This window comes from Microcaecilia unicolor, chromosome 4, assembly GCF_901765095.1.
Source record: "Microcaecilia unicolor chromosome 4, aMicUni1.1, whole genome shotgun sequence".
In the NCBI taxonomy this organism is placed as follows: Eukaryota; Metazoa; Chordata; class Amphibia; order Gymnophiona; family Siphonopidae; genus Microcaecilia; species Microcaecilia unicolor.
Genome location: NC_044034.1, coordinates 120,815,542 through 120,835,689, shown reverse-complemented (window position 1 = coordinate 120,835,689; position 20,148 = coordinate 120,815,542). Strand labels below are relative to the sequence as shown.

Here is a 20,148-nt window from a genome sequence, read left to right as displayed (position 1 = left end):
AACAGTGATCATAACATGATCAGATCTGATATAAGCTCTGGAGTGAGTACACACAGAAAATCCAATACGTTAGTATTTAACTTTTAAAAAGTAGACTATGATAAAATGAGAATATGGAAGAAGGGTCCAACTGAGAATAATAGGAAACAGCACAAGGAATGGCAAGTCAAATGCAAAGTGCTGATAAGGAAGGCAAAGAAAGAATTTGGAGGCAAACACATATAGTAAAAACTTTTTTAGGTATATTAAAAGCAAGACGCCGGCAAAAGAATCAGTTGGACCACTAGATGACCAAGAGGTAAACGAGGCACTCAGGGAAGACAAAGCCACAGTGGAAAGATTAAATGAATTCTCTGCTTTGGTCTTCACCGAGGAAAATGTGAGAGAGATACCGGTGCCAGAAATGGTATTCAAAGCTGAAGAGTCAGAGAAACTGAATCAAATCTCTGGAATGGAAATTGCAAGACTGAAAGATAATGAGAATGGTTATGTGGAGAGTGGTGAAGATAAAGCGATCATGCTAAACAATTACTTCTCTTCGGTGTTCATGGAGGAAAACCCTGGAGAAGGGCCGCAGTTGGCTGCCAAGGGAACATCTAGGAATGGAGTGGATACTGCGCTGTTTACAGAAGAAAGAGTTTATAAACAGCTTGAGAATCTGAAGGTGGACAAAGCTATGGGGCCGGATGGGATACATCCCAGGATACTGAAGGAGCTCAGAGAGGTCCTGGCGGGACCTCTTAAAGATTTAAGAGATCTTTAGAGACGGGAGAAGCTCTGCGGGATTGGAGACGAGTGGATGTGGTCCCTCTTCACAAAAGTGGAGACAGGGAAGAAGTGGGAAACTACAGACAGGTAAGTCATGTCGGTGGTAAATTTTATTTATTTATTGCATTTGTATCCCACATTTTCCCACCTCTTTGCAGGCTCAATGTGGCTTACAGTACATTATGAATGGTGGAAATATATTAGAAAATAGACATTTAGTGTTACAGAAGGATCTTGGGCAGCATGATAATGATGAAACATAATAGTAGAATAACAAGCAGATATTGTAAGACAGAAGGATCTTGGGCAGCATGATAGTGATGAAACAAAAGCAGTATAACAAGCAGATATTGTAAGACAGCTCTGAATATATGTGGAGGAGTTGTGTATGTTCACATTGGTTGCTCTTTTTGGTATGCCTTGTTAAACAGATGGGTCTTCAGTAGTTTGCGGAAGTTCGTTAATCGTTTTTAATTTGCGCGGCAATGCGTTCCCTGTGTGCTCAAGTAGGTAAAGTTTGACGCGTGCATTAGTTTGTTTTTTTATTTATTTTTGTTACATTTGTACCCCGGCTTTCCCACTCATGGCAGGTTCAATGCGGTTTACATGGGGCAATGGAGGGTTAAGTGACTTGCCCAGAGTCACAAGGAGCTGCCTGTGCCTGAAGTGGGAATCAAACTCAGTTCCCCAGGACCAAAGTCCACCACCCTAACCACTAGGCCACTCCTCCACACCTTTGCAATTAGGGAAGTACAGATTAAGGAATGCGCGGGATGATCTTCTGGCATTCCTGGGTGGTAAGTCTATCAGGTCTGACATGTAGGCTGGTGCATCTCCGTGAATGATTTTGTGAACTAGGGAGCATATTTTGAACGTGATGCGTTCTTTCAATGGGAGCCAGTGTAGTTTTTCTCGTAGGGGTTTAGCACTTTCATATTTTGTTTTACCGAATATGAGTCTTGCTGCAGTGTTCTGGGCTGTCTGAAGTTTCTTGATTATTTGCTCTTTGCAGCCGGTGTAGAGTGCATTACAATAGTCTAGATGGCTGAGCACCATTGATTGTACAAGGTTACGGAAAATGGTTCTTGGGAAGAAAGGTCTTACTCTTTAATTTCCACATTGAATGGAACATCTTCTTGGTTGCAATACAGCTTTTCAAACAATTGTCAAAGGTTGCTGCTGTACTGTCTCTTAAAAAGCAATACAAAATTGTTCAAAATGGAACATTTTTGCAACTTTTTGTTAAATTTTATCTAAGGCAATGAATGATGAAGTGGATTGGCCAGGGTCACAAGAAGTATTAAGTGGGAGAAATGAAATTTGGAACCTGACTTCTTTGATTCTCCGCCTATTACTCTAACCATTACTTGTTCACTCCACTCCTTTGTTCTATCCCATGGTCATTTCCAATTTTTTTTTTCTTCTGACAGAAACAATGACTGGTGTTAAGAGCACTCACCTGTCTCTGAACCCTGGGTGAGGCTGTGTGCAGCAGTGAAAAGAGATCTTGGAGAAGAGTAAGCTGTTGTGCCAGATACTGCCTGCCCACATTAGAGCCACTAAGTGCCAGCACCATGGAAAGCAACTCAAAGCAGTAAGCATCTGAACAGGCATCTTCATCATTGGGCTGCGAGTTGGCATTCTCCTTGCTAGAGATGGCATGTTCCCATTCCTCACGAACCCGAGTGGCTTCCATTCGGATAGCCTGGACAATATGAGCACACACCTAAACACATAAAAAAGCCAACAGCAGGAAAGGTTTGTTACAAAACAAAAATCACGATGAAAACAGTGAATGCCATCTTCTATGTACTCTCTTTAGCTATTAAACACATCAGACTGCAAATTGGAGGGAACAAACCTGTTTCTGTAGGTTTGTGAGTTTACTTCTGCTGAATATGATTCCCACCATGTGCTCTTTCAGGTCAGCATCTGATGGTGCCTTCAAAAAATAAACATTTAAATGTTTTAATGAGACTAAGAAATTTCTTCCCATCAATACTTAAATACAAAGCCGAGGCTTATAGTTAACCACTGTAATTCAAAATTTATTACATTCGTACAATCTATACATTCCCATTTTTAGCAAAATGATCAAAGTTCAGCAACTAATTTTTGCAGCCTTAAGTACAAAGGTCTTTGAATCATATAAGATGTACCACACTGTCACTCAAAAAGTCCCCCAAGCCCAGCATCCTGTCTGACAGAGGATAATTCAGGTCACAATTAATCAGCAGGATTCCAAGAGAGAGAGATCCCATTTTATTGCTGTTATGACTAATAATGGTTTATGGATTGTTCCCCTAAGAACCTGTCTCTATTGTTTTTACATTTAACTCTTGACACAGATACTCTTTCAAAATAGTTCTACCTAACGTACACATTTATTTTCATACAGAAAGTTCATAGTTTCTAAATCCACATCTATGTAAAGCAAAAGCAGTTTGAGAAAATGTCATGTCCATTTATCAACATTTTACTCAACCAAGAGACTTTTCCCCACCAGAAAGAAATATTACAGGGTATTACTCTACCAGCCCCCAATTCTATATGGATTTCTAATTATTTAAAAATAAACACTTTTCCAAATCAAACTTTTCCTGTTAAGTGTTTGTTAATACAGGAACACCACCGCTACCAGAGTGACATACACAGCCAAGCAGAGCTAATTAAAATGAACCTAGCTGAACTACAAGTTTGTAAAGGGATAAAATTTTTATAACAAATACATGGTGTACTTTTTCCTCTCCTTCAGGTGAAGATAGCAGGGTCTTTTCCTCTTGTTCAGGGGTTGGTTCAGCATCACCGGAGATAAGCTTTCCGAACACCTATATGGAATGACCACAAATTGTGACATATTATTACCATTCCAACAGTATACCTACCAGATTCTTTATAAGCTATACCACCTTTTAATGGACCACATAAGAATTATCTAGAGGTAATACCACACATTATTAATTTTTCACTTTTTATTTTTTAATTTTAGACTACATTGAGGTGTATTTTCAAAGCACTTAGACTTACAAAGTTCCATAGGTTTCTATGGAACTATATAAGTCTAAGTGCTTTGAAAATGAGCCCCATAGGGATCTTTTTAAGATGTGACAAGAGACTCATGATGTTATGAAAGCTCACACATAGCACCATCTCTGGATAATTCTTACAGCTCTAATTAGAGGAAGCACAAAGTGAAGAGAATAGAGTTTAATCCAGAACCAATATGGCTATTAGAACTTTGCAATACAATAGCCTGAATTTATATCTGAACTCTCTTTTTTATGCTATTGACATTTAGACTTCAATGGCCATACTAACTTCATAATAAGTGTCACAGATTTTCCAGTGCTATATGCTTGAACAGTTACAAAAGGTATTTGCTTTAATGAGTATCAAATGTACACGTTACACCTGTAAATACATAAGCAGTTTCCTGCAGAAACATTGCTAACACATCTCAGTTCTGCCTGAATGAACTCAGAGGTAATTCTCTCACTATGCCTAGGCTACGACAAAAGTTTTGATGGTGAGACATACAGCAAAGTCTCACCTGGGATGTAATAAGTCGGAAGACTCGTAGCGTCTCAGATTCACAATTCCTCTGCTGAGCAACACTTGCAGAAATTTGGCCTCCAATTTTAATAATCTCCCCATCCTTCCACCCTAGTACTTTCACTTGTCGGACTCTCAGTGTGTTTTCCGGGCCCTTCAGTTCAATTTTGATAACATAATTATCTCCACCAGGAAGTTCACTTGTGACCCATCCTATGTGTCTGGAATCCAGGTCAATCTAGTAGACATTCAGATGAATATGCATTAACTAGTTAATATCAACCTAGGCCACTAATTGTGCAATTTACTTACTGCATGGCACTTTTTCTATAAAGTATCCAGATGACACCAACATTTGCAAAGCAAATAGCACACATATCAGCCTTAGAAAGCTTTATAGTAAAACAGTCATTTCTAAATGAAAACATGAAAAGATGAAATCACGACATCATTAAATTTTAGGTTTGTAAGAGGTTTTTTTGGGCTTTTAATTTAACCAATATTTCTAATGTGGAGGGTTTAGGTTTTGTCGTAGCTAAAACAGAATGGTAGACATTGTTACGTCTTTATCACAAATACATTGTTTAGGCTAGGTTGTAACATAAAAAAAGTTTGTCAACCCCAGTTAACAATCATAATTCCATCACTGGATCATCCCCTTCTTTAGCAGTAACTCAATCTGACAGTAACCAAAATCAGACTTAAGAAAAGATGATATACTGATTTGGTATCCCATTGAACCCGCATTTGAAAAGTGAGCATTTGCATAAAAATTGGTTACTGGAGAAAGGCATATTGGCCTTCAGTTAAATAACTCTTTTGATAGACTGGTCATTTCTGATCCTTATCTGGCATATATTCTGTTTCAATCCTTTACTTCTTTTCGGTAGGATTTGCATGACTTACATATTGGGAAACTCCCTTTTACTATCAGAATAGCAGTATGCCACTTTTACTAATTTGTGTATAGCTCATGCCTAATAAGGAATCAGAAAATGCAATGACCATGTTAGTGGGACAGTTATGGAGAACCTAATTTATGTATAATTTAATTTACTCCGTGTTATAATACTTATATAAATCCATTATTGATGCTATTTACCTGTTTTAGTCTGCAAAGGTCTTCCACTGCCTTGCCACTTAGGAAAGTCATTGATGTTACCTTATTCTAGAATAGATAAGCAAATACAATTTTGGCACATAATCATAGATGGACTCCATAAATTTGAGAATCTCAGTACAACAAATATGGAACAATGGTGTAGAGAGACTACCAATTTTGAAAAACATATTTCAGTCTATAGTGAGCATCAATTTAGGACTGGTATGCTGTTGATAAAACAGGGTAATCCTAAAGTGGCAAATCAATGAATCTAGCTCTAAGATGGGTGCGCATCGCTGATCTGCAGTGACATGCACCAGAAACTGCCGAGCACAGAAGGTAATCTGGGTCACTCTTCACAACCAAAAGGTTCCTGGAGAAATTTATATTTCTGACAGCTTTGGGAGGAACTTTACATATAATGTTGAGATCACATTCAGACATCCAGGTCAGGATGTGCTCAATTTTGGCACTATTTTATAAAGGGCTCCATTGAACACAGAGCCTTATGTAAAATACTTATAAGGACATACAGGATTGGGTCCTGTGACAGGAAAAAGAAACAGATACCCTTCTAGGTTCCCTTTCACTGTAGTGCAGCAAAGGAGAATGAGACAGAGGGTTTGTACAGCTCACAGCAAAACCTGAGCTAAAAATAAACAGATCCCTTGCACTCAGTTGAAGGGGGAAGGGAGGATTTTTCTTCCAACACAAGCATTGCAGCAGCATCCCAGCTGACAAAGAAGTACATGTGTTACCTTTTTTTTTCTGGAGGAATAATCTTGTGGAACATTAATGACTAATTTGTTTGGCTGACGTCTGCCCACAAAGAATAACAAAGTGGACCTTTTGCCTTGAAGATGATCAGTATGGCAAAAACCATTTTTACAGAGACCTACATGAAACCCTCAGCAGATACTAAGCCAACTCTCACTGCAGCAAGAACCTTGGACCATCATCAGTGCTGTTTATAATATTGATAATTATTACCATTGTGTTAAATATCCCAGTGATACTGCATAAAAACTGATGAATTAATGTGGATACTCAGTAACAATATATATAGGATTTTACAGGCAAGGATATTGTAATCCGTTGGGTTGGTCGTGAGCCCTTGGGCCCTGGCCGAGGCCAGCAGAGCGCCGACCCAAGCCAAGGGGAGACCGACCCACCACCACACACCCCAGCTACACAATACCCCTAAGCTACCCCTCCCCACAGTCCCTCAGGAAGAAGGGAAATAGGCATACAGGCGGGCCTCGCGGCCAAACCGGAACCCACGCACACAGAGCCACTCGTGCGGGCCTCACGGCCAAACGGGAACCCAGACACACACAGGGAGGGGTGAAAGAACCCAGAGGGCCCCCCGGGACCCCAAGATGCCAGACATGCGCTGAACACCAGCAATAGGGCAGAGGGAGAAACAAAGGACCAGAGCGGGCCATGCCCACCCAGGGGACTAGCGCAGGACAGGGGAACTAACACAGCAACCCCCCCCCCCCCAGGGTAGGAAGCCCCAGGCAGAAGCCAGTGGAACCAGACACAAAAGGAAGGCAGAAAGCCTTAGCCTCAAACCCACTGTAGACAGAGGCACATAGAACACAAAGGGTTAAGATTGTAGAGCCAGCAGAGAGTTCCATAAATCAACAATCAGAGAGAAGGCTTCCCTTCCCGAGAGGGAGCAGGGCCGATAGAACAAACACACTGGCAGAGGCAGGAACACAATACACACAGTACACAAAAGGTTAAACTCACTGAGCCAGCAGGCCGGGACACTGGGAAGAGAAATCCTTAAAACTAACAAACAAAGGAGATAACGCTCTCACTCAGCCCCCAGCCCGGGCGGCTGAGCAATGCCCAGGCCCCACTAAACAAACGAGCAGCTGACCCTGATTACAGAGCTACGCACACACACACAGCAGCAGCTAACCCAGAGGGAAGGAAAAGAAAACTGTAACACAAACACAGATCCCTGTCAGAACCCAGAGCACGTTCTGAGAGAAAACTATCAGGCTTTCCACTTACCACCAAGTGTAAGTAACGCAAAAGCAGAGGAACTCTTCAGCTGCAGGCTAAAGTACTATCCCCTGACGTCAGCACAAACCCTGGCAGCCAATCAGAAGAGACGCCCCCCTCCCCCTCAGCCAAACCGGCAGAATCATAACAGATATCTGCATAGTTGTCCCAGTGGAACAGACCCGCTCTACATTGATACCCCATTGCCAGGGCACGAGACTATGTGTAAAGCTGACAGTCCCCATTCACTGCCTCCCCTATAGGTGCTTCCACCATTCATATCCATGTTCCCTTCTTCCAGGAAAGTCTTTCAATTTCTGGCACTCAAAAAAGTATGATGCAGAAGTAGAAGATCAGAACCCATGCAGTCAAACAGATACACACACAGCAAGAGTGGCGTAAGGATAATGGAAAGATTATGGTGAACATAAGTACATAAGTAATGCCACACTGGGAAAAGACCAAAGGTCCATCGAGCCCAGCATCTGTCCACAACAGCGGCCAATCCAGGCCAAGGGCACCTGGCGAGCTTCCCAAACGTACAAAATTCTATACATGTTATTCCTGGAATTGTGGATTTTTCCCAAGTCCATTTAGTAGTGGTTTATGGACTTGTCCTTTAGGAAACCGCCTAACCCCCTTTTAAACTCTGCTAAGCTAACCGCCTTCACCACGTTCTCCGGCAACAAATTCCAGAGTTTAATTAAGCGTTGGGTGACGAAACATTTTCTCCGATTTGTTTTAAATTTACTACACTGTAGTTTCATCGCATGCCCCCTAGTCCTAGTATTTTTGGAAAGCGTGAACAGACGCTTCACATCCACCTGTTCCACTCCACTCAATATTTTATATACCTCTATCATGTCTCCCTTCAGCCATCTCTTCTCCAAGCTGAAAAGCCCTAGCCTCCTTAGTCTTTCTTCATAGGGAAGTCGTCCCATCCCCGCTATCATTTTAGTCGCCCTTTGCAGAACCTTTTCCAATTCTACTATATCTTTCATGAGCTGCAGCAACCAGAATTGAACACAGTACTCAAGGTGCGGTCACACCATGGAGCGATACAACGGCATTATAACATCCTCACACATGTTTTCCATACCTTTCCTAATAATACCCAACATTCTATTCGCTTTCCTAGCCGCAGCAGCACACTGGGCAGAAGGTTTCAGTGTATTATCGACGACGACACCCAGATCCCTTTCTTGGTCCGTAACCCCTAACGTGGAACCTTGCATGACGTAGCTATAATTCGGGTTCTTATTTCCCCACATGCATCACCTTGCACTTGCTCACATTAAACGTCATCTGCCATTTAGCCGCCCAGTCTCCCAGTATCCAAGACTTGACAAGGGCCATGTTTCAGCCTAATAGGCCTGCATCAGGAGTCTTCAAAGGATAAATCTGAAACTGATCATTCCTTCACTGAAGTGTAAATAAAACAGGAGTGCCTTTATAGCTCAATACGGTCCCGGCTGTCTGCCAGAATTCGCCTCACATCTGGCAATGTCAGTCCAGTATTTGCAATAAAACATCAAAAAAGATCCTAAGAACAAGTAACCTTGTCTATCTTCATCTGCACAAATGCTAGCCACAACTATAATAGCTTGTTTTCCCCAGGTGGCCATTCCTCTTCCCAGGCCGAGGCCTTCTTGCAAGGCAGGGACCAACCTGGTTCATTTAAGGCTCCTTGGACTTGCAGAGTGAGTCCCTGAAGCTCCCCACCCCACAAACTGTATATCCATTTGCCATCCTGGAGGATGCCCAGGAACCTGTAAGAAGACAAGGGCCTTTTGCAGACCCACTGCTCATTTCCCTCAGCAGCTTACTCAAAATCATTGGACCACCCAGATCATTGATGTGCCCTGCATCTGTAGGCATGCCCAGCTCTCCTGGAGGCATCTCCTCATCTGGAACCAAACCCGACAGTGCAGTGTGCACCTGTAGGAGGCATACAGCTGGTCACCAAAATGACTGTGGCTCCCTCCAGCAGGAAAGTCACAGGGACTGCTGGAGACATGGTCTTTGATGTCCTCCAAATGCTCAGAGCAATGGCAAAATTATTATCAGACTGACCAACTGTGTTTCCATTGCAGGTGGAGCAGAAAGAGTCAACAGCGCTAGAGACGTGGTGGTTAATGCAAGTCTCATACCTCTGCCAGGTGTACTTTTTGTGAGAACCCTGAACTAGCACTAGCACTGCTGTAAGAGATTCTCTGTTGTCTCCCCCATAGCCACTTCTGAAAAGCCTTAGCATTCTCCCCCTTAGGCCTCTCCCTTTCTTTACCTTTAATTAGTTTTCTACCTTTTTAAAAACATTATAAGGCAGAGAAAAGTGTTCTTACTGAAGGCAGAGATACAGCAGAGAATCAAAATGAAATCGGGAGTGGGGGAAGACATTGGGAATCATACATACAGGTTCCTATTTACCCTCCCTCCCACCTAGCAGTGTCCCTGCAGGAGAAAGACCTGTAGGTTGGACCCAACACCAGGGCTCCTACAAGCTCAATTAAGGTAGTTTTTAGACCGATCCCTAACAGCTCAGTTCAAGGCACTGTTCAACTTCCGGGCTACAGGTCTTAACCTGTACCCCAGAGAGCCAGGCCACGCAGAAATCTTGCTGAACCAAACCAAGCTGCAACCATCTGCTGGAGATAGAGAATACTGGAAGATCTAGGGCTGCATCAATTCATATACTAGGGGTGCATCACTGAAGTCAGCATTTTTTGTCTCCATCTGCTATCTGGGGAGCACAACCCACATGTCTGGATTGGTTTATCAAGGAAAATACATTAATACCTCTACAACAAGGCTTAATGGAAACTGAGTTAATTATCAAAACTTAATGTTCTACTCTTTCATTTAGGAAACACAGTTAACTGATAAAGCATTGTATGGTGAAATTTGAAGTCTGATGTTAACAAGCTTTCCCAGTTTTCCTTACTTACCCCTAAATCTCGGGAGTTGTCCACATGAATAGAGACATAGCGAGCATTAATTCCTTTAACACAATTAATTGTGATGCTCTTGGTTTTGTTTTTGTCCTCGTCTCCAGACTCCCAGAATGTTTCTGTAGATCCATCAGTCAGACTACCTATCATTGCAGGTCGACTGGATGTTTTAATGTCAACTATGGTGGTCAGGTCCTTTAGAGAGGTTACCATGCAAAGTTCCTGTAGAAAAAAAAAATGAATACTATGGTTCTGATAATGGAGACCTTTTCAGTATCTCCATATATGCATATTATTAATTTCTTTAGCGATAAAACAGGCTACATGTTTGCAGAAAATATTATGCTATAGAGCTAGCTACAGCAAAGGCTTGATTCATCAATAGCTTTTCCCCAAAGATAAAGAGAATGGAAAAGGTGTTAGTGAATCAGGTCCTAAATGTATTTTGATTTAAATTATGTCTGAGCTACTTCTATTTCATACAATTCACAAACATTTATATTTATAACCATTTCCATTCTTAAGTGTGGCTAAGGTTCCACCTGTTACTCTGGTAATACAGTTGTAAATAATGACTCTGGAAAAATTAGTTAATTACATGACAAATTTCTTTCCTTTAGTCCCAAAGGATCAGTCTAGACAAATGGGTTGTGACCATCCACCAGCAGGTGGAGATAGAGAACTCTTGAGTTGTGCCTCATAAGCTCCTGAACTTAGCAACCAAGCCAGTATTCGATAACAAAACAATGAAAGAGAGTGATTTCCAGAGAGAAAAAAATTCCAGCCTCTTGATAAAAAAATAACTATGAATAAAGGTAAAACTTGCGCCTTAAGAATAATGGAACCAGAACAATACAAACACCCACAATTACACAGAACCCAGAAAAACCGAAAACATCACAGAAGGGGTGGGCTATGGACTAATCCTTTGGGACTAAAGGAAAGAAAATTATTAGGTAATTAAATAATTTTTCCTTCCACAAGGGGATAGCATGAAAAGATCTGCTAGTGGCTTTGAAAATTCTAGCTTGTAGCCACGGAAAATGGTAACAAAGGCCCACTGGTCTGCAGTAATGGTGGTCCACTCCTTGTGAAAGTGGGAAAGACACCCACCAGTGTATATGTATAAGGAGTGATCCTCGATCCCATCATTGCAAGGGCAGCAAAGAGGGAGAGGTTCTTGAGGAAGCGGAAAAGGGAAGGTGTAGCCTAACAGAATTGATTTTTAAACCTGACTCAGATATAGAAGGTGCTCAAGCAGTTTTTGTGTGGGACAGAAAAAAGGGTCTAAGGTCTTTCCATCACACCAGATGGCAAACCTCCTCCACTTAAAACTGTAAGACCTTCTAGTGGAATCTTTCCTGGAAGCTAGTAAGACTGTGAAACACAGTCAGGCAAATACAAAGAAGCAAGGGTTATCCTTTCAACATCCAAACTGTAAATGCAAGAGTCTTGATGCCAGAATACAACAAAGTTCCCTAAGCTCACATGATCAGTTGGCAAGACAATTGACTGGTTCAGATGGAACTCCGACACCACCTTGGGCAAGAACTTAGGGTGAGTGCGGAGAACTACTCTGTTATGATGAAATTTAGTATATGGAGCATGGGCTACCAAGACTTGGAGCTCACTGACTCTACGAGCTGAAGTAACAGCCACCAAGAAAATGACCTTCCAGGTCAAGTACTTCAGATGGCAGAAATTCAGTGGCTCAAAAGGAGGTTTCATCAGCTGGGTGAGAACGACATTGAGATCCCATGACACTGGTGGAGGTTTGACAGGGGGCTTTGACAAAAGCAAACCTCTCATGAAGCGAACAACTAAAGGCTGTCCAGAGAGAGGCTTCTACACGGTGATGAGAAGCACTAATCGCACTAAGCTGAACTTTTACGGAGTTGGTCTTAAGACCAGACTCAGACAAGTGCAGAACATATTCAAGCAGGGTCTGTATAGGACAAAAGCGAGGGTCTAGGGCCTTGCTGTCACACCATACGGCAATCCTCCCCCATTTAAAAGAGTAACTCTTTTTAGTGAAATCTTTCCTGGAAGCAAGCAAGATTCGGGAGACACCCTCCGACAGACCCAAGGAGGCAAAGTCTACGCTCGCAACATCCAGGCTGAGAGAGCCAGGGATCGGAGGTTGGGATGCAGAAGCGCCCCCTCGTTCTGAGTAATGAGGGTGGGAAAACACTCCAATCTCCACGGTTCTTCGGAGGACAACTCCAGAAGAAGCGGGAACCAAATCTGACGTGGCCAGAAGGGAGCGATCAAAATCATGGTTCCATGATTCTGCTTGAGTTTCAGCAAAGTCTTCCCCACCAAAGGTATGGGAAGATATGCATACAGGAGGCCCTTTCCCCAATGTAGGAGAAAGGCATCCGACGCTAGCCTGCCGTGGGCCTGAAGTCTGGAACAGAACTGAGGGACTTTGTGATTGGTCTGAGTGGCAAAAAGATCCACCGAGGGGGTGCCCCACGCTCGGACGATCTTGCGTACCACGCCCGAGCTGAGCGACCACTTGTGAGGTTGCACGATCCTGCTCAATCTGTCGGCCAGACTGTTGTTTACGCCCGCCAGATAGGTGGCTTGGAGAAACATGCCATGCCGGTGAGCCCAATGCCACATCTGAACGGCTTCCTGACACAGGGGGAGAGATCCGGTGCCCCCTTGATTGTTGATGTAGTACATGGCAACCTGATTGTCTGTCTGAATTTGAATGATTTGATAGGACAGCCGATCTCTGAAAGCCTTTAGCGTGTTCCAGACCGCTCTCAACTCCAGGAGGTTGATCTGAAGACTGGTTTCCTGGAGGGACCAAGCTCCTTGAGTGTGGAGCCCACCGACATGAGCTCCCCACCCCAGGAAGAGACACATCCGTTGTCAGCACCTTTTGAGGCTGAGGAATTTGAAAGGGACGTCCCACGATCAAATTGGATCGAACTGTCCACAAATAGAGGGAACTGAGAAACTCTGTGGACAGCTGGATTGCATCCTCCAGATCCCCCGCGGCCTAATACAACTGGGAAGCTAGGGTCCATTGAGCTGATCTCATGTGCAGGCGGGCCATGGCAGTCACATAAACTGTGGAAGCCATATGGCCCAACAATCTCAACATCTGCCGAGCTGTGATCTGCCCTTGCTTCGGGGAGGTAGGCGTGAGTCATCTTGGAATCCAGCAGAGCTCCTATGAATTCTAGTTGTTGGACTGGAAGAAGATGGGACTTTGGGTAATTGATAACAAACCTGAGTAGCTCCAGGAGTTTGAGAGTCATCTGCATGGACTGCTGAGCTCCTGTCTCGGAAGTGCTCTTTACCAGCCAATCGTCGAGATAAGGGAAGACGTGCACTCCCAGCTTGCATAGAGACGCTGCCACTACCGCCAGGCATTTGGTGAACACCTGGGGCACGGAGGCGAGACCAAAGGGCAGTGCACAATACTGAAAGTGCTGTGTTCCGAGATGGAATCGAAGATACTGCCTGTGAGCTGGCAGTATCGGAATATGTGTATAAGCATCCTTCAAGTCCAGAGAGCATAGCCAATCGTTTTCCTGAATCATGGAAAGAAGGGTGCCCAGGGAAAGCATCCTGAACTTTTCTCGAATCAGATATTTGTTCAGGGCCCGTAGGTCTAGGATGGGACGCATCCCCCCTGTTTTCTTTTGCACAAGGAAGTATATGGAATAGAATCCCAGCCCTTCTTGCCCCGGTGGAACGGGCTTGACTGCACTGGTGCTGAGAAGGGCAAAGAGTTCCTCTGCAAGTACCTGCCTGTGCTGGAAGCTGAAGGACTGAGCTCCTGGTGGACAATTTGTAGGTTTGGACATCAAATTGAGGGAGTATCCTAGCCGGACTATTTGGAGAACCCACTGATCGGAGGTTACAAGAGGCCACCGTTTGGTGAAAAAAGTTTAACCTCCCTCCGACTGGTAGATCGTCCGGCACAGACACTTTTATGTCGGCTATGCTTGCCTGGAGCCAGTCAAAAGCCCGTCCCTTGCTTTTGCTGGGGAGCTGCAGGGGCCTGTTGAGGCGCACGCTGTTGACGTGAATGAGCGCGCTGGGGCTTAGCCTGAGCAGGCTGGTGGGAAGGAGGATTATACCTGCGCTTATTGTAAGCGTAGGGAGCATTCCTCCGACCCCCATAAAAACATCTACCTGAAGAGGTAGATGCTGAAGGCGTCCGGTGGGAGAGTTTGTCGAATGCGGTGTCCCGCTGATGGAGCTGTTCTACCACCTGTTCGACCTTCTCACCAAAAATGTCATCCCCCTGGCAAGGAGTGTCTGCAATCCGCTGCTGGACATGATTCTCCAGGTCAGAGGCACGCAGCCATGAGAGTCTGTGCATCTCTATACCTTGAGCGGCGGCCCTAGACGCAACATCAAAAGTGTCATAAGCACCCCTGGACAGGAATTTACGACACGCCTTCAGCTGCCTGACCACCTCCTGAAAAGGCTTGGCCTGCTCCGAAGGGAGCTAATCGACCAAGTCCGTCAGTTGCTTCACATTATTCTGCATATGGATGCTCGTGTAGAGCTGGTAGGATTGGATCTTGGCCACGAGCATAGAGGAATGATAGGGCTTCCTCCCAAAAGAGTCCAGAGTTCTAGACTCTCGCCCCGGGGGCGCCGAGGCATAATCCCTAGAACTCTTGGCGCTCTTGAGAGCGGAATCCACAACTCCAGAGTCATGAGGCAACTGGGTCTTCATCAAAACCGGGTCCCCGTGAATCCGGTACTGGGACTCAACTTTCTTAGGGATGGTGGGATTAGTAAATGGTTTCATCCAGTCCGCCATCAATGTCTGCTTTAAGGACATTATATAGGGGAACAGTGAATGACTCTTTAGGTGGTGAAGGATAGTCCAGGATCTCGAACATCTCAGCCCTGGGCTCATCCTCAGTGACCACTGGGAAGGGAATGGCCATAGACATTTCCCAGACAAAAGATGAGTAAGACAAACTCTCGGGGGGAGAAAGCTTTCTCTCTGGTGAAGGAGTAGGATCAGAAGGAAGACCACAAGACTCCTCATCCGAGAAATATCTTGGGTCCTCATCTGCCTCCCACGAGGCCTCTCCCTCGGTATCAGACACGATCTCTCTGACCGCAGTCTGAAGCCGGGCCCGTCTCGACGCCGAGGAACGATGACCTCGATGACGGGGAAGCCACTTGGGTGGCGGCCGACATCGGCACAGAAGGCCTCACCATGGACGGGGAGCCAGCCGCCGCATCTATTGACGGTACCGCAGGCGCAAGCACTACCAGTACCGGAACAGACGATCGCAGCAGCCTTTCCAGGATCCCTGGAAGAATGGCTTTGAGGCGCTCTTCAAGAGTGGCTGTGGAGAAAGGCTGGGGAGTCGGTACAGGAGTCAAAGCCCGAATCTGCTGAGGAGGCAGAGGCGGTACCGGGCTGTCTGGAGAAGTGCGCATCGACACCTCCTGAATGAAGGGTGAGTGGTCCTCCCGGCGTCGACGATTTACGGGTGCCAAATCCTTTGGCGTCCCGAAGTTCTTGGTACCGTGGCGGGAGGGCAACCGATGCCGATGCTTCTTCGCCTTGGCTCGAAGCATGTCTCGGTACCCCCCGGTACCGACGAGGAAGACGTTGAATCCAAAAGTCTCCTCGGGGTCGGGTCCGAAGAAGATCGGTCCCGATGGGCCCGCACCGCAGGGGACCTAGAGGCAGGTGGAGACCCACTCGATGGCCCACTGCTACCAATGTGAGATGGTCTCTGGACAGCCATTACCTGCGCTCTGGACGTCGATGAACTCTCTGGTGCCGACATCGACACCGCCGATCTCAGTACTGTTGCCGACGTCGATGCCGAAGGACCGGGCGAAGCGTGGAACAGGCGCTCCCACTGAGCTAATCTCAACGCTTGTGTCCGCTTTTTAAGGCCGCGACACAAAGTACAAGCAACGGGGCGGTGACTCACCCCAAGACACTGAATACACGAAGCGTGTGAATCAGTGACTGAGATGGCCCAGCTGCACCGAGTGCACTTCTTGAAGCTGCTGGCGATCTTCGATGACATTGACGGAAAAATCGCGGCGGTGAAATCAAAAGACGCGATGGCGCCAAAAAGAAGGGGGAAAAAAGCAAAACCCCGTACGGGCGGCCAACAGGGCCGCACATGAAACAAAAACAAAAAAACTACCGCAAACTAAAGAGAAGGGCAGCTAAGATGAACTTTACTTTACTTTAAAAAAAAAAAAAAAAAAAAGAAACAAGCGAGCAAACCCGCAAAACTAAGAAAGAAAGACGGCAAAAAACCGTAAGGGCTCTCTCTTGAGGAGCAGAGTAACCGAAAAACAGCCACCCTGACCGCGGGAAAAAAAGAGACTGAGGGGCACGTTCACGCGACAGGCGGGAAGATGGCCGCGCATGCGCGGTGCGCTCACTCATGCGCACAAGGGCTCTAGCAAACTTTGTTGCTAGGTAGAATTCCGGTCCTGGGGCTGCCATCGGACGTCAACCCATCAGTGAGAATAAGCAGCCTACTTGTCCTCAGAGAAAAAAAGTTATGCAAAAGAGGGAGGGGTAGGGTTAGTGCTGCCTCTGGGGAAGGAGGGCTAGGAAAAAAGTGCTGCCTGTAAGGTGTGGGGGGAAGGGATGGAAAAGTGCTGCCTGTTTTTTTTTTTTTTTTGGGGGGGGGGGGGGGTATTTTTTTCTATGTGGCATGGTATGGAGAGTTGCTGATAAGGAAGGAGAAAGAGCTGGGATTTGGAGAAAGTAAACAGAGATGGTGCTGTGTCAGGCTTAAGGATAGTGCACTCTCCCCTTGCTAATTTGTGTGAATGTGGGGGACATGAGAGAAATTTCCCCATTAGTCTGGGGGGTGGGGGTTGAAGAACCATAATGAATATGTATGAAACGATGAAACTACACCCATAGCTCCAGGCTTAAGGAGGACTTGGTGCTGGTGTTCCATCTGCCATGGGTGGGCTCTGGTGGGATCACATGGCTCAAACAGGTACGCAACTGCAAGTATGTAACAGCAAAGAGAAAGACCCTCCAGTCAATATAGGAGGAAGGTGTCCAAGGCTAGCTTGCCGCTTGTTTCTATACTGGAATAGAAGTGAGGTACCTTCCTGTTTTGAGGAGTGGCAAAAAGAACTATTGAGAAAGTGGCCCATTCTCAAAATCCTCAGAGGCCCTTCGTCATCTTATCCAAGGCCCACTTCATGTGCTTGTACTATATGACTCAGCTTGTCTGCCAGGCAGTTGTAATTTCCTGCCAATTAAGTGGACCTGAAGGCCATTTTATGAGACATGGCCCAATTCCTCATTCTGAGAGACTCCTGACACAGGAAGTATGACCCTGTTCCTCCATCATTACTTGATTTTCTGTTTGTATCAACACAAGTTTGTTGCCAACTGGTCTCTGAAATACAGCTTTCCAGATGGTTCTCAATACCAGGAAATTTATCTGATTGCTTCTTCTGGGTGGACCGCAACTCTTGAGTGTGAAAGCCATCTACAAGGGCTCCACTGCTCAGCTTGGAAGCATCTGTCATTAGCACTTTTTGAATCTGAAATGATACGTCTTTTGTCAAAATCCGACGGAACCATTAAACAGGACAGAGTGCTAAAGGAGCTCTGGGATAGATATGGTGTCCTACAATCTGTGAGTGGCCTGTGTCCACTGTGTATGAAAGGTTCATTGAGATCATCTCATCTTGAGATGTGACAGGGGTGTTACATGTATCGCTGAGGCCATGTGGCCCAATATCCTCAACTTGTTCCAAGCTTATTTCTGCTGACATCTTTAGATTTCAACCGCACCAGATGCTAGACTGGTGATCCTTTGAGGTGGTATAAAGGCTTTCACCTGAATCATGTCTAGCAGATCTCCTATGGATTCTAATTTTGGTGACAGGCGTAGTTGGGACTTAGGATAGTGTATGACAATCCCCAGTAATTCTAGAACTCAGATGATTGTGAGCACTGATCCTTTTGCCTCTTCTCAAGATATATTCTTGACCAGCCAATCATCCAAATAGGAGGATATGTACGCTGCCATTCTCGGTAGATATGCACAAGGCATTTCATGAATATCCAAGGAGCAGATGTGAAAAGTCAAAAAGGCAATATGCAACAGTGATAGCAGTGTTTAACTACGTGAGACACCTCCTGAGACTGGGACATAACTCTATGTGAGTGTAAGCATCTTTTAAGTCCAGAATACAGTCTCACAAAAAGGAATTAGGTGCTTTTTGAAACTATCCTGAATTTTTTTCTCTTAAGAAAAACTTGCTCAGGGTCCTTAGATCCAGGGTGGGACAGAATTCTTTAACTTCTGTTTTTTATGATTAGAAAATACTTGAGAGTAAAATCCCTGCTCTTTTGTCCCTGGTAGAATGGGTTCAACTGCCTGAGCGCTCTGATCACTATGGTCTCAGTGGGAAATCTGATGCGTTTCAAATAGATGTAGATGGTATTCTTAGCTGCATGATTTCTAGACACCACTAATTGAAGGTCATATGTGGCCAGTAATTTACAAACAACCTTAGCCTCCTACTACAAGACTGCCCAGCATGGATACTGAAACACTGGTTACAGTCTCACGGAGGCAGTCAAAACGCTGGTGGCTATATCAGGGGAATTCAACATTTGTGGCAAAACCCAGCATCAGCCCTTGCTCCTGAGAGCCAGTCTCCTCTTCACATGCCTTGCCCAACTTACAAGGCACGCAGCGGTTGGAAGGTCCTCAGCAGGCTTTGCAGTGGGAGCCCCTCTTAACCGCTTCAGTGAGGGCTGCCATTGCCCAGTCATGCCCCTTATATGGGTTTTTATAGCAGCTTGGCAAGAGCCCCTCCCTCCAAAAGGAAACTCATAGATGCGCCCTGTTCGCCACTCTGGGATAAAAATCAGGAGAGAGACTTACAGCTCCTGTGCTCCACTGGCCCAGCTCCAATCATTGCATCAACACAAAGCCACTCCCACTGAAAGACAGAAATGGCTCACTAGCATCAGCTGTTTCCCTTAAATCAGCCTCTCATTTATTTATTTTTCTTGCTGCCAGTTTAAACTAGCTGCTGAGCCTTGCTGAACATCAACTGGGGGGCAGGGGTGTAGCAGGGGCTTCAGGAGGCAGTGCCCTGGAATCACCTGGGATGACCTCCTATGAAGGCAGAAGCCTGACTAGCTCAACTGGGAGCCAGTTGACCAACTGGACCAGGAACGGCCTAACAAGAGCTCAGGGTTGAAGCTACGTCCTTCCACCTGTTGAAGCTTCCTGGCTAGGGTTATATGCTTCAGCTCACTTCTGAGTTCTCAATGGACATGACTAACCCGCAAGTTCTGGAACAGTGTAAGGACGATATGGAAAGATATGTTTTGCTGGAGGTGTGTGCGAGTGGGTGGATGCATGTGTGCGGTAGGACAGAGGTGGCCATGAAGTACAAACTACATAACCTTTAGCAAATTAAGACTTACCTGATTTATAGCTTCAAATCCGGACTGGATACTGATGTTAAAACTCTCCTCACTATCTCCATCATCAGACTTGGAAAGAATATTATTAATGTGGTGGAAGACATTGCTTTGATGCAGGAACTGGTGGTCGGACTGCTTAAACTTGAGACTCCAGCACCTAGTTGGAAAGAGAAATTCAGAAAAAAAAGATACCCGCTGAATGTTGTTTACCAATTTCAAGGAATCATATTAAGTTGAAGTGAAGTTGGACATCTGCATAGACTTCCTGTGGATATTTACAGGATCCAAAATGGTGTCAGAATTCAAACAAGTAAAAGGACAGA

At 45.1% G+C, this 20,148-nt stretch overlaps 1 protein-coding gene across 1 annotated transcript in view; it reads right to left on the bottom strand.

The window, feature by feature from the left end:
* The window catches only part of MYCBP2 (MYC binding protein 2), a 937,772-nt gene that overhangs the window by 127,495 nt on the left and 790,129 nt on the right, over positions 1-20,148 (bottom strand). Inside the window, 7 exon segments of the mRNA XM_030200587.1 lie at positions 2,228-2,494; positions 2,630-2,710; positions 3,498-3,596; positions 4,319-4,558; positions 5,423-5,488; positions 10,384-10,608; positions 19,826-19,982. Coding sequence (XP_030056447.1) covers positions 2,228-2,494; positions 2,630-2,710; positions 3,498-3,596; positions 4,319-4,558; positions 5,423-5,488; positions 10,384-10,608; positions 19,826-19,982 — 1,135 coding nt within the window.